This window comes from Mauremys mutica, chromosome 3, assembly GCF_020497125.1.
Source record: "Mauremys mutica isolate MM-2020 ecotype Southern chromosome 3, ASM2049712v1, whole genome shotgun sequence".
NCBI classification, from domain to species: domain Eukaryota; kingdom Metazoa; phylum Chordata; order Testudines; family Geoemydidae; genus Mauremys; species Mauremys mutica.
In genome coordinates this window covers 117,271,336-117,285,488 of record NC_059074.1, presented here as the reverse complement: position 1 = coordinate 117,285,488, position 14,153 = coordinate 117,271,336, and the positions used below count along the sequence as shown (strand labels likewise).

Here is a 14,153-nt window from a genome sequence, read left to right as displayed (position 1 = left end):
GACGCTAGAGAACAAGATCCGTTATGCTTTCGCTATTTTTCCTTTTTAAATATTGTAATAAAATAACCAATTTGATTAGAGGGGTGATAAATACACATTTTACTTGGATGCACATTCATGTCTAGAGCTCAGATCAGAGCAAATAATTTTGAGATATTAGTAACAAAAAAGCCCTTCCCAGATGCTAAGGGTCTCTCACACCAGAGAACACATTACAAATATTAATAGACAAAAATAGCCACTTCCACAGGTGGTGTATATTGGGGCTGCTCAACTGAAGTCAGCAGAACTATGGCAGTTCATACTAGCAGATGCGCTGGCCCATTATACCAACTAATTTTTTTTGCACTGATAAACAGCCATGTATGTATCAGCACTAGATGAATTCAGAATGATGGTAGAAATAGGCATTATAATGAATCCTGCTAGAATCCTTTTGATGAAAAACGATTCCATTTTCTGAATTCTAATCACTCATCCATAAAATTTGACCTCAAACCTTGAGACATGGATAACCTACAGCAGTGGTTCTCAACCAGGGGTACATGTACCCCTGGGGGTACATAGAAGTCCTTCCAGGAGGTACATCAACTCATCTATTTGCCTAGTTTTAGAACAGTCTACATAAAAAGCATTAGCAAAGTCAGTACAAACTAAAATTTCATACAATGACTTGTTTATCCTGCTCTATATACCGTACACTGAAATATAAGTACAATATTTATATTTCAATTGATTTATTTTATAGTTATATGGTAAAAATCAGAAGCAAGCAATTTTTCAGTACTAGTGTGGTGTGACACTTTGTGGTTTTATGCCTGATTTTGTAAGCAAGCAATTTTAAGTGAGGTGAAACTTGGGGGTACGCAAGACAAATAAGGCTCCTGAAAGAGGCACAGAAGTCTGGAAAGGTTGAGAGCCACTGATTTTCATTGTTTTCTTGCTGTGAGTTACAGTGGCTGTCTGCTCCCAACTCCTTTCATGGCAGACCAAGAGAAGGTTCTGGCAGCAGTTTGTGTAAACATGACAGCAGCTGCTGAGGTCTTACCTATATGAACAGTTTATTTGCAGCATGGGGTGTAAATCTACCTTGCACTTCCCTGCTGTGCACAAAGTATCTGTGTGGTCCCTATTGATGTGCACTAAAAGTTCCCCAGTGCACTTTGAAATGAGAAATTTTAGTGCACATCAGCAGGGTCCACAGGGACCGTAGGGTGAGTGAGATAGGGTGTTATGAGGTATATTTACACCCCAACTTGCCATGCACTGTTTGTATAGACAAGCTCCTTGAGAAGGAAATTTGATGGGAGAGACACAAAACTGAACATCCTGAACTCACAATTAAGATTCCCTTCATGACTTCAATAAGAGTTAAGTAGACACAGTATTGTATAAGATTTCATCTGAAGTGTGAATAATATATGTTCCATTCTTTCTCTTACCTCCTTCTCTGTTCCACTCTGATCTGCAACCAGTTGGTCAAACACAGTACCATAGTCCTCATATATCTTCTGCATCTCATTGATGTGACTGGCTACTTTTTCCATTGCCTTCAGCGCTTCTGAAGTTTTTAAACAAATCCATCATTTAACAAACAAATAATTCAGTTTCATTTTATAAATGCATGATTTTTTTTTATTAAAGCCTAGGAGAGATTTTTATTCAGGGTCAAAATTATTCAAGGTCCCAAGTCACAATGGTCCATGACCAACAATAATTATGACTAGATCGGTACTTTACTTAGTCACAGTAAATATGGGCTCCACACTTGCAGATCAGCATATTCAAAGAGCTTCTTAGCTGGTGTTTTAAGTACCTCAAAAGACTGAAATAAATATTTTAGTAAAAAAGCTACCGAGTATATAAAACTTCAGCCTGATGACCTGGTAGTAAATATAGCTGTGGTTGTGGCACCATTAGCATAAACAAGAATCAATGAATAAGGCCATTAGGAGCTTCAAGTGTGACTACAGCCACACTAAAATAAGCTGTTTGCATGAGTTTTACTGTAAAAAGTGGAGCTTGGTTCAGCACAGGAAGACTTGAGAAAATATGGTAGCCAACCACACAGGCTCCTTGCATGTTGTATCTTGGGGAAACATTTGTGAGGTTAAATTCTATAGACCAGCTTTTAAAAAAATATTATTATTACTACAAGAAAGGCGTTGAATTTCAGCTGGATTTTGTAATCATATATAAAGGGGTCAGAAGAGGTGAGGTTCGCTTCCCCCCACCCTGCCAACTCTTAAATGAACATTTCTTTCATATTTTGGTGTCAAGTTTATTCCACAAGCAACTCATCTCAAGATAGTTTTTGATGCAGAAAAGCTATTTTCTTTTTTAAGAGTTTCCCCAGCTCTTGGGGTTTATGGCACAGTTGCACTTTAAGTGGTCAGGGTTGCTAACACCTGTATTAACTTGGCATCTACTCTTAATCCTCCACAAGAATAAACAGTAAAGTTTCTATCCAGCTCTATTTGATGTCAAAGGAACGTTTTGCCACTGGCACCAGATGAACTAGTATGTGGCCATACCTAATAAACCCGTTGCTTCGATGTTAGCCTCACCTTTCTCACAACAGATTTTTGCTGTCTGTATGTTGTGATAATGAAAAAAATTAACCCATACAACATTTCCTCAAAAGCCTGATCCTTCAGATGCTGAGTGCTTTCAAGTTCCACTGAAGTAATTTAAAATCCAAATAAAGGATCAAATGGGAGTTTTGGTTGTGTGAGAGCTGGAGAACGAGGTCCTAGAAAATAATCAACCCTACTTCCTTTTCTGTTGTGTTTAAACAGGTGGTCTTTTCCTTTCTAAATGGGAAGATTGCAAACCTCTGAAGTCATAAATCCATCTCTACTAAAATGAGAGTTACAGGCAATTCTCTCATTGATTTGGCTGAGTTTTTTAACATGTTTTGACAGTGAATAACAACCACAAGATGGAGCTTTCTTCACCATTTCCTAGCTCAAAAAAAAAAAAAGAGAACACTGAGCTGTCTTGATTGTGTTCCAAGAATAATACAGAGTGGGAAGCTTGGTCCCAACCATCATGGCAGTTCTTGGCCATACCCATTTTTTTCAAAGACATCCATAGACTCCAGCACCCAGTAGGATTTTTCCTGGAAACAACGGAAAGCAGCTTGCTCTTAATCACTTTTTTTTTTAAAGGAGAGAAAGGAAAGTAAGTATGATTCTCTCTAGGATTTGAGAAAACTTTCCAACAACACAGAAATTCTGCTGGTTTGCAACAGTTGCACAATTTTAATAAGGCTTGAAACTAAACTGAAACTCCCTTTAGTCTCCATAGAAGAATGAAAATCGATACCTGTCAGATGATAATGCTCCTCACTCTCATTATCTGTCAAGGACACCAGCTCTTTCAGGAGCAAGGGGTACTTCAGCACTCTCTGGACAGGCTTGATGAGATACGACTCCAGCGTAGAAGAATGCTGTTTCGTGGGGTTCCGTGCATCTAGAAAGGCCTTAAAAGCTTTATCTGTTTTGGCTAAATGTAGAAAGGGAAGCTGGTCAGTTCAATGGGGAAGTCACAGAAGCTAATCTGAGAACAGATGAACACAATGCTTCCATTTTTTTAAAAAAGACACTTTTCATCTGCATTTCAAACACCGCTTAATGCAGAAAATGAATAATTAAGGTGGGTTTTAATAGCATAATAATTACAACTAACACATTACAGAAAGAACAGGAGTACTTGTGGCACCTTAAAGACTAACATTTATTTCAGCATAAGCTTTCGTGGGCTACAGCTCACTTCACGCAAGCTTGTGCTGAAATAAATTTGTTAGTCTTTAAGGTGCCACAAGTACTCCTGTTCTTTTTGTGGATACAAACTAACACAGCTGCTACTCTGAAACCTGACATTACAGAACTGACAGTTGCTGAGTGAGCATCTCCTGGGCATAAATCTTTCCATGTACTGTAAACTTGGTCTGCTCCAAAGCAACCAAACACCAAGATCTCAGTGTGAAAGAACTAATTTATCACTTCCATCTCAACCTACACTTAGTTCTTTGCAGCTTTGACTGACACAAACCCTCATATGTTGCTCACACACATACACCCAAAAATAGATCTAAAAGCTGCTGTTTTTTTTAAGCGTGAACTGAATCTGTAGATAGCACAGACTTATGGAAAGAGCTTCTGTTGCTATTCAAGCTACTCCGGAGGTGTTACAAAAGTAAACTTCTATTATTGCCTCAGATCATGATTACATTTAGCAGAAGGACAGATCACAGATATTCACATAAAAAGACCTCCCACGTCTCCTTTTTAATATTAGAATTATCCTGGGGCACAAGCCTCAAATTGCTAAAACTATCTTCAAATAAATCACTATAACTAAAGTCATACAGATGAATTATATCAATCAAGAAAATGAATTACCTCGCTCAAGGACTTTCTGAACTTTTATGTGGTTTGCACAGAATCCACTGTACAGTTTGAAGTGGTCAGCATAATACAGGAAAGAACCTCCGAGTGAAAATAACAGTTTCTGAAACCAAGATAATCAACATATTTATTTATTTATTTCATTATTAAAATCTTAATTAAGGCTCTGCAATGATTTAGCTAGCTTATATTGTGGCCCCATTTTGAAGCTAGGACAGCTTCTGTTCTGAACCATGCTGGCAAGGATGTATTCTCTACATAGAACCATAAACCTAATTTAACAACTGAAATCACTGCATACCAGATCATTAAAGTGTGGCTCCACTCTGAAAAGCCAGATAGTCTTGTTAGAGTCTGTATTTGTTTTGTTTCAAAGGCTTTCCTATAAATGTGCTCAGTTTACAACTGAAAAAGGTGGTTGACATGCATTTCTCCAAAGGGTAAGTGTTTGAAAAGCAAGTATACCCTCTCCGACATATGGCTGTATAGGTGAGAGGGTTCTAGTAGGATATGGAGCCTTTTGGCTTTAGGTTATAAATTCAAATCCAATCCAGGTTTGTAGGTAAAATTTGTTCCCATTTGACAGTTGTTCAGTGGCCCACAGTAAATGATTGGATGGTTTCAGCAGTTCCCTGTGGACATCACCAAAACAACCACTTCATCTTGCAGTCAGTCTCAGCCTCAACTGGCAGCCAGCCTCAGCAATGAGAGCCAGCACTGCGAGAGTGTGGGCAATGCCTCTCCCCTCACTCGTCCCTCCAGGTCAGGATTAAAGGTGCATCAGGGGAGCAGTGTTGTTCATGATAGAGAACTTCAGTCTCCAGTGCTGTCAGAATGACATGTTTCATGAGCATTGAATTCACTTTTTAAAAAGGAAAAACCAAGAACTTTTTTTTTTAAATTGAGCTTTCCCTATTTACTGTGTATCTTTGGAAAATAAGCTAATGAAATGCATACAAGGTAAAGATTAATACTGTAATTATCTGCCTTCTAAGTGCCACTTCATAGAGCAATCCAAGAAAAAAAATCAGTAGTTATAATAAAATTCTAATGTTTCTCCATTACTCATTTCATCTCCATACCTCCTGTCTTCTACACAAAGAAAATGACAGCTAGCGTGAGCCTGAGTGTCAATTTAAAAGTGTGAAGAGACAGTTTTCCGGCACATATAAAAATAATTCCCTGTACTCCTCCACTCTAACTGCCCCAGGTATGTGTGGGTCAGCTACACCAATTACTTCATCTTTGATTCCTTTCTCTGCCAACAGCGTCATGTTGTGGCACGAGTCTGCAAAAATAAATCTGGTTTGATGTGTCTGCTGCTTCACAACAGCACTTTTTATAAATGGAGCTTCACACAGACACAATGGGATTCCATTCCTGAACTTGCATATGCAAACACATGCAATCATTTGCTCTCCAAAAACCCTGTTTCTCCCATTGGAAAAGTAACGGAAAGTTTACTTTACACTGACAGTATTGCTTCTTATACAAGTATTAATAACTGGTCATGCTGTTGAATACACTTGTGACTGACACAAACCCTAACAAATACCATGTGACAGAGCTTGTGGTGTTGGGAAGAATATGGGCAACTGTATGGTTGAAAGGAAAGTAGTGGCTGATACAGGAAGAAGGTATTAAAAAAAATCAGATGATTTTCAAGTCTGTTAACATCTTTTTTGAAAGGTGGTAATTCCTGGGTGCCTTTGTGTTTCCTTTTTTGGATGAAGGTAAGATTGGGAAGGACTGAGAGTCCTGGGGACTACCAGGGCAGGAGAGAGATCTTATTAGAAAACAATCCACAGAATGACAGAGTAAAAAAGTAGGAGCCGTTAAAAGAGGTGGGAAGGGGACAAACCAAAAAAAGTTAGCAACAAATTTTAAAAAATTGTCTTTTTACCCAAAGTTTCTTTAGTAGAAGTCAATGCATATCTGGGAGACACGGCAGAACTGTTCCCTAGTTCCTTAACACAGCAGTCATGGGATAGGAGCCCACCTCTTGTGGGTGGTGAGTGAGTGGTGCTAGTAAGGCACGTGAAGAACCATACAGTGGGCCAGATTCTGCCTTCACTTACACTCCATGCACCCTGGATGTGAGAGTACTCCCATTGACTACAATTGGGGTTATTTGTATCATGTAGCAGGTGAATTAGGCACTATCACTTCAATGACTGCATGGGACATAATGCAGGGCAGAATTTGGCCAAGTAATAATGACCTTGCTATAAGAGAACACAGCACCTTTAAGCATTGTGCGTTTATAGAACACTGAACATCTAAATCACTACTTGTTTCCAATGGCACATTGTGCACCATGAAAAAGAGAAGAACTAAAATGCAAAGTTAGCCTTTACTTTTCATTTCTGAATTCAGGCAGTGCTCAAATATGTTTTTGCAATAAAAAGCAAAGCTTTTTAAACATAAAAACAGCTACATGGAGAGAAAGAGAAGGAGAGAGAGAATAAACCTAAATACCAGAACTCTGCACAAACTTCCAGACACATTACAATGAGTTAAAAGACCACATGTTTACCCGAAACTGGGATGGGGTTTCCAGTGTGTTAAAATCTGAGGAGGAAGAAATTCCATCTTCCAGGGTCTCCAAAAACACCTTCTGGAAATTCAACATTTCTGGCAGACTGCCAAACAATGACTCCATCTGTGTGAAAATCAGACATGACAGACATGAAGTGTCCAACTTTACTGGATGCCATGAGGAGACAATCCACTAAAGAGAAGCTATAAACAAAAGGATGCCACAGGTCAATGATTTTTTGTTTTCTTAATTGTGGAGTCATTGCCAGCACTAAGAAAAAGTGGCTAAAAAATACCAAAGTATTTTTTAGAAATGTTTTAGTCAGGAGAACAATTACCATTACAAAAGATGTAACTAATGTGCTAAATAGAAAAACACAACAGTATATGCTCTGTTGTTATGTTTGTTGTTTGCTTTCTCTGTCATGTTCTCAGCAATGGAAAAGCCCAAGTGTCAAGTGATTTTACAGACAATAAAAAAGAATGAAGAAAACATCTTTTTTAACCATTGCCTCACCTCATCTTGGGTAAGGAAGGTCTCATTTTGAAGGGGTTCCAAGTATAACTCAAAGAGGCAGCTCAAATCCTGCAAGAAACAAAGAATTTGCTCAGCTTTATATAACAATTCAAAACTGTGCTGCATTTGAGAGCTGTGTATAAAAATCATGTTCAAGAAGAAAAATGAGAAACAATTCACTTTTTTGCAACACTAAAAACTGTTTTTAGTTTAGACACAAGCTAATCTGAACCTAACACTGAAGCTTTATCAGTTTTATAATCTCAAACTGCACAGTGTAACAAAGAAATGTTGTTTTAGGGCAGAGAGGTATAAAAATATTACAGAAGATGGTTTTATGAAGAACACAAATACTGAAATACATGATCATCATCAAGGTTCATAAGCATACAGGTTGGGTGAACAGCAGCAGGTCCGTTAAATACTAGTATTTACACATCATTTTGATTGTTGTGTTTTTAAATCTTATTACACATTAAAGTGCTTTGTTATATTTTCAGGGCAACATGATTAAGGGCTTTTCCAGTCATTTCTTCACAGACTTGAAGCTACTTTGGAAGACTTACTATGTCACATCAAAGTGCGTGGCTGCCTTGTGGATCAACGCGGCAGGGCTTTGTGACCCTGAGAAAAGAAGTGGCAGAATTTCTTACAGAGGGCAGAATGTGTGTCGTCTTGAGAGCCCTGCACCAAAATGTTATGACTTGCCTGATCTGGGATCTTTGACAGCTATTACACCACACCTCAATGACTTCCATATTAAACCACAAGATAAAAAGCATCTGAATTGTCATCCTTAAGCTATTTGCTTTTTGGGGGATCAAGATTAAACTATTTGATTACCAAATGCCTGCACATAAGTGGATGCATCCAAATACTAGACAGGATTTGGTCCTGCCATGAGGGCAGGGGACTGGATTCGATGGCCTCTCTGGATGACCTTCCAGCCTTACAATCTATGGGCAAAGCCTGAGCATTGATTAAAGTGGTCCCTATACAAAAAAGAGCAGTTGGACTTCTTCAGGGATCCATTTTATGTAGATATACCTAATTTGCTTGAGGAAGAATAGATGGAGATAATTGAGATTTTTAATGTAAATACATTGGGAACGTTCCCTCCCAGACTTCCACATGCATGTTGATTCCAGAAACTACCTGCACTTAATAGCATATATTTTGAGCTTAAGTGTTAGGTTGGCAGTACTGCGGATTGTGAACAGGCTTCTTCCTTGATGAAGGTCAACAAATCCAAGCTTCACACAAGACTTTCAATTGAAGTTACTGCTTTTGGAATCCAGAATTAATTAGCTTGGGTCTAGTCAAAGAAGGGCCATGCATTCAAAAAAAAGTATGGCCTTATTTACTAATTAAACAAATTAATACTACTAGAAACATCTGAAATTGCGCATTATGTGTTTTAGTCTCCCTGGCTGCTGACTAAAAAATAATCATGCATTGACCAATTCATTAGTTTCCATGGTAAAAGACATGCTTCGTAACCAGAAGAGCCAAACTTTAAAAATATATGAAAGCTTATATTCTTGAGAAGTAATGAAAAATCCACTGGATGACCTGACAGGACGATCTGAATCCTCAGATATTGCAGATGCCCTCTGCCCATGAATTTACACTCCCCTGTATATAGGAATACATCTCAAATTGCCTGGGGATCTGAAATCTTAGGGCCCAGTCCTGCAGCCTTTACTCACAAAAGGTAAGTCCATTGAAGGTGACGTGAATGCTCATGTGAGTAAGCTCAGGCCCTTTTAGTGGTCAGCTTATACACCTATAAGCCTGAAAATGTACAAGTATAGTATGCAAACCACTGCAGAGCTCGACGGGAAGAATATAGAAAAAACCCCCTCCTATTTAGCTATTACCTTGACATATGATTTCTCAGTGTCCATAAGTTCTTGGATGACCTTTCTCAACCTATCTGCATCAGACAGGGCTCGTCCCAGTGGTCTCAGGGGCAGATCTTGGCTGTCCTTTTGTCCTTCCATGCCGTTTGCCTGGACTTCAGGAAAATTCTGACACAATGTAGTGATTTGTTCAGAGCTCTGTTGGATTAAAAGAAGTAGACACATTTGAAAACATATGACACAAAATGTAAGTGCAGCCTTTTTAGAACTTCCTATAAGGAAAGGAAATTCACAGATTCATGTTTGCTCCTATTCTAAATTCACTGGGCCATATCATGCCATTGATTTTTTTAAGCATAACTCCCTATTGCTTTGAAGGTATAATACAGCATAAAAGAAAAATCAATGGCATAACGTGGTCCTTTACAAGAAATATTGCTTCACAGATCAAAACAGTAAAATTTGCAATTTTCTAGTGACCTGATCCAGCATTTTTTGTATTGATTTCCATGGATGTTTGAAGTGTGCAAGATCATGCTCAATTTGCAACATCTATTTTGATACTAAGTATTGTCTGAAGTTACTTTCTGTATGATCTATTTCTCCTCTTTTTTGCCACATTCACTCCAGAGAGCTAGGAAGTAACAGAAAATAAAATGTTCTTTACCTTTCTTTTTACTAGCAAAATGTAGTTTTTATTTATCATCTGCTTCAGATTATTGACTTTCAATAAGACTTGAGCTTCTTAGTGTCAAAGTCACTTTTGAAAATGGGAAGTTAGGAACCTAAATCACTTAGGCGTGTTTGAAAATTGTAACCATAGTAAAAAAGGAGATAAAAACAGTTTTTCAGGCAGGATGAAAGGTGGAGATGAAACAAAAAGGGTAGTGAATCCTAGAAGAAAAAGATGGCAGAAAACAGGAGAATGCCTGCTGACAGTGCAAGATTGTTTCCTAGTATACCCCAGAGTGCTTAGTCTAGCAGAGTTTTAAATTACACAAGCAATAGGATTTCCAACAATATGTCTGACTACAACTTTATACCATGAGCAGCACTGAGGTATCTGATTACCTTCAGCATATGTGGTATATGACTACCGCCTTAGGAAGCCTATTCCACAGTCCTCATTCTTAGACAATTTTTCATGATAATCAGCCTATATTTTCTATTGTCCAATTCTACCCTATTACTCGCAGGTATTGTATCACACTCCTCAACGGTTCTCCCCCTTCCCCCCCCCCCCCCCAGTGATCATGTTTTCAAATACTTGTACTACTAATACTGTACCTGGAGTGTCTAATACTAATACTGGATTGTCACAAAATGTTGTGCCATATCTTATATTCTATTTAGGAGACCAAACCATAAATGAAATCTGCTGCACACATGTGTGTGTATATACAAATGCTTCCAAACTAAGGCACTGATTCAGCAAAGCAGTCAGTGCAATATACTGCAGCCCTTAGGCTGCTCTAAATTACTTCAAAGGTCATTTCAGCAGGCCCAAAATTAGGGATGCAGAAAGATGGCTCCTTTCCACTCCCTTCCCTTCCCTTCTCAGCTATTCTGAGTCCAAACTCAGCACAGCACAGACTTTAGTCCAGAATATAGAGCTGGGTGTCCTAAGCAATAATGTCAGGCTAAAACCTGAAACAGAAACTACAAAGGCTTGCCATATATGATGTCATTCAATGGACAAATAAACAGTAGTTCTGATCTTTAGGGAAGTAGCCACAGTTCTTTGCCACACTTCCTATAACAATTAGGCAACATGCATCATATAATTACATCATAAATTACACCATAAAATCCCAATCAATTACACTGGTCTACAATTTTTGAGAAGTTGTCTGCTTTAGAGATAAAATGTGCTATTTATTATGTATTTTGATGTGCTGAATTCAAATATGACAATTAAAACAACTGATTGGCTACTGTTTCTAAGATATTTAAGTTTTTACATTTTATGTCTATGTATATTGTGTAGATAGTAGAGTTTTAATCATAAATTGTAAACCTAGGTCTTTTCATGTGTTTATGGTTGCTTTACATGATAATATTTCACCTGCCCTGTTTATGTCACACTTTAAAAATCAGCAAAAGGGTTATATAAATAAAATTTATTATGAAACAAAAGGCAAAAAACTATTATGTACATAGTTTAGTCCTATTCAGTGTCTACTCGGCGCTTCTTGGCTTGTCTCTTGTATTCATTAAATGGAGCATCTCTTGTCACTGTCCAGCAATAGTCTGCAAGCATTGATGGGCTCCATTTGCCCTGATAGCGTTTCTCCATTGTTGCAATGTCCTGGTGAAATCGCTCGCCGTGCTCGTCGCTCACTGCTCTGCAGTTCGGTGGAAAAAAATCTAGATGAGAGTGCAAAAAATGTATCTTTAGTGACATGTTGCAACCAAGGCTTTTGTATGCCTTGAGGAGGTTTTCCACCAACAACCTGTAGTTGTCTGCCTTGTTGTTTCTGAGAAAATTTATTGCCACTAACTGGAAGGCTTTCCATGCCGTCTTTTCCTTGCCATGCAGTGCATGGTCAAATGCATCATCTCGAAGAAGTTCACGAATCTGAGGACCAACAAAGACACCTTCCTTTATCTTAGCTTCACTTAACCTTGGAAATTTTCCACGGAGGTACTTGAAAGCTGCTTGTGTTTTGTCAATGGCCTTGACAAAGTTCTTCATCAGACCCAGCTTGATGTGTAAGGGTGGTAACAAAATCTTCCTTGATTCAACAAGTGGTGGATGCTGAACACTTTTCCTCCCAGGCTCCAATGACTGTCGGAGTGGCCAGTCTTTCTTGATGTAGTGGGAATCTCTTGCACGACTATCCCATTCGCAGAGAAAACAGCAGTACTTTGTGTATCCAGTCTGCAGACCAAGCAAGAGAGCAACAACCTTCAAATCGCCACAAAGCTGCCACTGATGTTGGTCATAGTTTATGCACCTCAAAAGTTGTTTCATGTTGTCATAGGTTTCCTTCATATGGACTGCATGACCAACTGGAATTGATGGCAAAACATTGCCATTATGCAGTAAAATAGCTTTAAGACTCATCTTCGATGAATCAATGAACAGTCTCCACTCATCTGGATCGTGAACGATGTTGAGGGCTGCCATCACACCATCGATGTTGTTGCAGGCTACAAGATCCCCTTCCATGAAGAAGAATGGGACAAGATCCTTTTGACGGTCACGGAACATGGAAACCCTAACATCACCTGCCAGGAGATTCCACTGCTGTAGTCTGGAGCCCAACAGCTCTGCCTTACTCTTGGGTAGTTCCAAATCCCTGACAAGGTCATTCAGTTCACCTTGTGTTATGAGGTGTGGTTCAGAGGAGGAGGATGGGAGAAAATGTGGGTCCTGTGACATTGATGGTTCAGGACCAGAAGTTTCATCCTCTTCCTCGTCTGACTCAAGTGAGAATGATTCTGGTGCATCAGGAACCGGCAGTCCTTCTCCGTGGGGTACTGGGCATAGAGCTGATGGAATGTTTGGATAATGCACAGTCCACTTTTTCTTCTTTGACACACCTTTCCCAACTGGAGGCACCATGCAGAAGTAACAATTGCTGTTATGATCTGTTGGCTCTCTCCAAATCATTGGCACTGCAAAAGGCATAGATTTCCTTTTCCTGTTCAACCGCTGGCGAAGATTTGTTGCACAAGTGTTGCAGCATATGTGTGGGGCCCACCTCTTATCCTGATCTCCAATTTTGCAGCCAAAATAAAGGTGATAGGCTTTCTTAACCATAGTGGTTATACTGCGCTTTTGTGATGCAAAAGTCACTTCACCACAAACATAGCAGAAGTTATCTGCATTGTTCACACAAGTACAAGGCATCTCTGCTCACTTTGGCTAAACAGAAATGTGTCCCTTTGCAAAATCAAACACTGACAAATAAGAGAGCACGACACTGTATGATTTCTAGAGCTGATATAGAGCAATTTGTTCAGCAGAGTGATGTAAGCTTCATTATGATTGCATCATCCATGACTTCTAGGAATAACATGATGCAATTCATATCATGTATGACGCAATACCAGCTTCAGATTGCATCATTCATTGTTTTGCCTAAAAAGCAAGTACTGTCCAAACCCAGTCATAGATTTATTCATAGATCCAGTCAAAGATGTATTTTAGTCATTTCTGGTTTAAATTGAGATCCCTTCCCTTTATAACTCACTTATCCTCCGCTATTCCCAAGTCAAGGGTCGTATATACTGACCCAATAGCATAACTTGAAAACTAGAGCCAATCAACAATTTTAAGCATCATTTTCATTCTCAGTGACCCAGAATTAGTAAAGTTTGACTACATTTATTTCAGAAGCATTTTGGCTGTAGAGCAGTGTTATTGGACAAAATAAATATGCATTCCTAACATCCATATAAGTGGATATAATTTTTTTAAATGTCAAAACAATTGCAATGCACGCCATATCAATGTAGGACTTTCCAGTCCCTGGCTTTAAATGGCTATTATTCTCACACAATGCGTACAGTACCTTGCATCACTAATGCATGCAAGCATCTACTACACAATCCCTGTGTAATGACAGCTCTCAGGACTGTGGAATCTAGTTAAGGTCCATATTTACAGAACGAAATAGGATTTGACAATATACAGTATACACTGAATGGCATCTGTTGAGATTCCAGCTTTGTCTTGCTGAAATTTGTCAAAAATCACACACAACTCTGTGGCATTAAAAATAGCAGTTTTTGAAAAAAAAACGATTCCTTGCACTTAGCAAATCATGGATTAATTTTAAGAACCTTTAAAGAAGATGAATTTCCAAAACACTTGAG

At 38.7% G+C, this 14,153-nt stretch overlaps 1 protein-coding gene across 3 annotated transcripts in view; it reads right to left on the bottom strand.

The window, feature by feature from the left end:
* TIAM2 (TIAM Rac1 associated GEF 2) overlaps nt 1–14,153 on the bottom strand; it is a 189,818-nt gene that overhangs the window by 13,685 nt on the left and 161,980 nt on the right. For all 3 annotated transcript variants that reach the window (XM_045009400.1, XM_045009401.1, XM_045009402.1), the window contains 6 exons: nt 9,348–9,527; nt 7,468–7,536; nt 6,949–7,074; nt 4,407–4,515; nt 3,328–3,507; nt 1,443–1,561 (listed from right to left, as the gene is read on the bottom strand). In XM_045009400.1, coding sequence (XP_044865335.1) covers nt 1,443–1,561; nt 3,328–3,507; nt 4,407–4,515; nt 6,949–7,074; nt 7,468–7,536; nt 9,348–9,527 — 783 coding nt within the window. The remainder of the gene's footprint in view (nt 1–1,442; nt 1,562–3,327; nt 3,508–4,406; nt 4,516–6,948; nt 7,075–7,467; nt 7,537–9,347; nt 9,528–14,153) is intronic.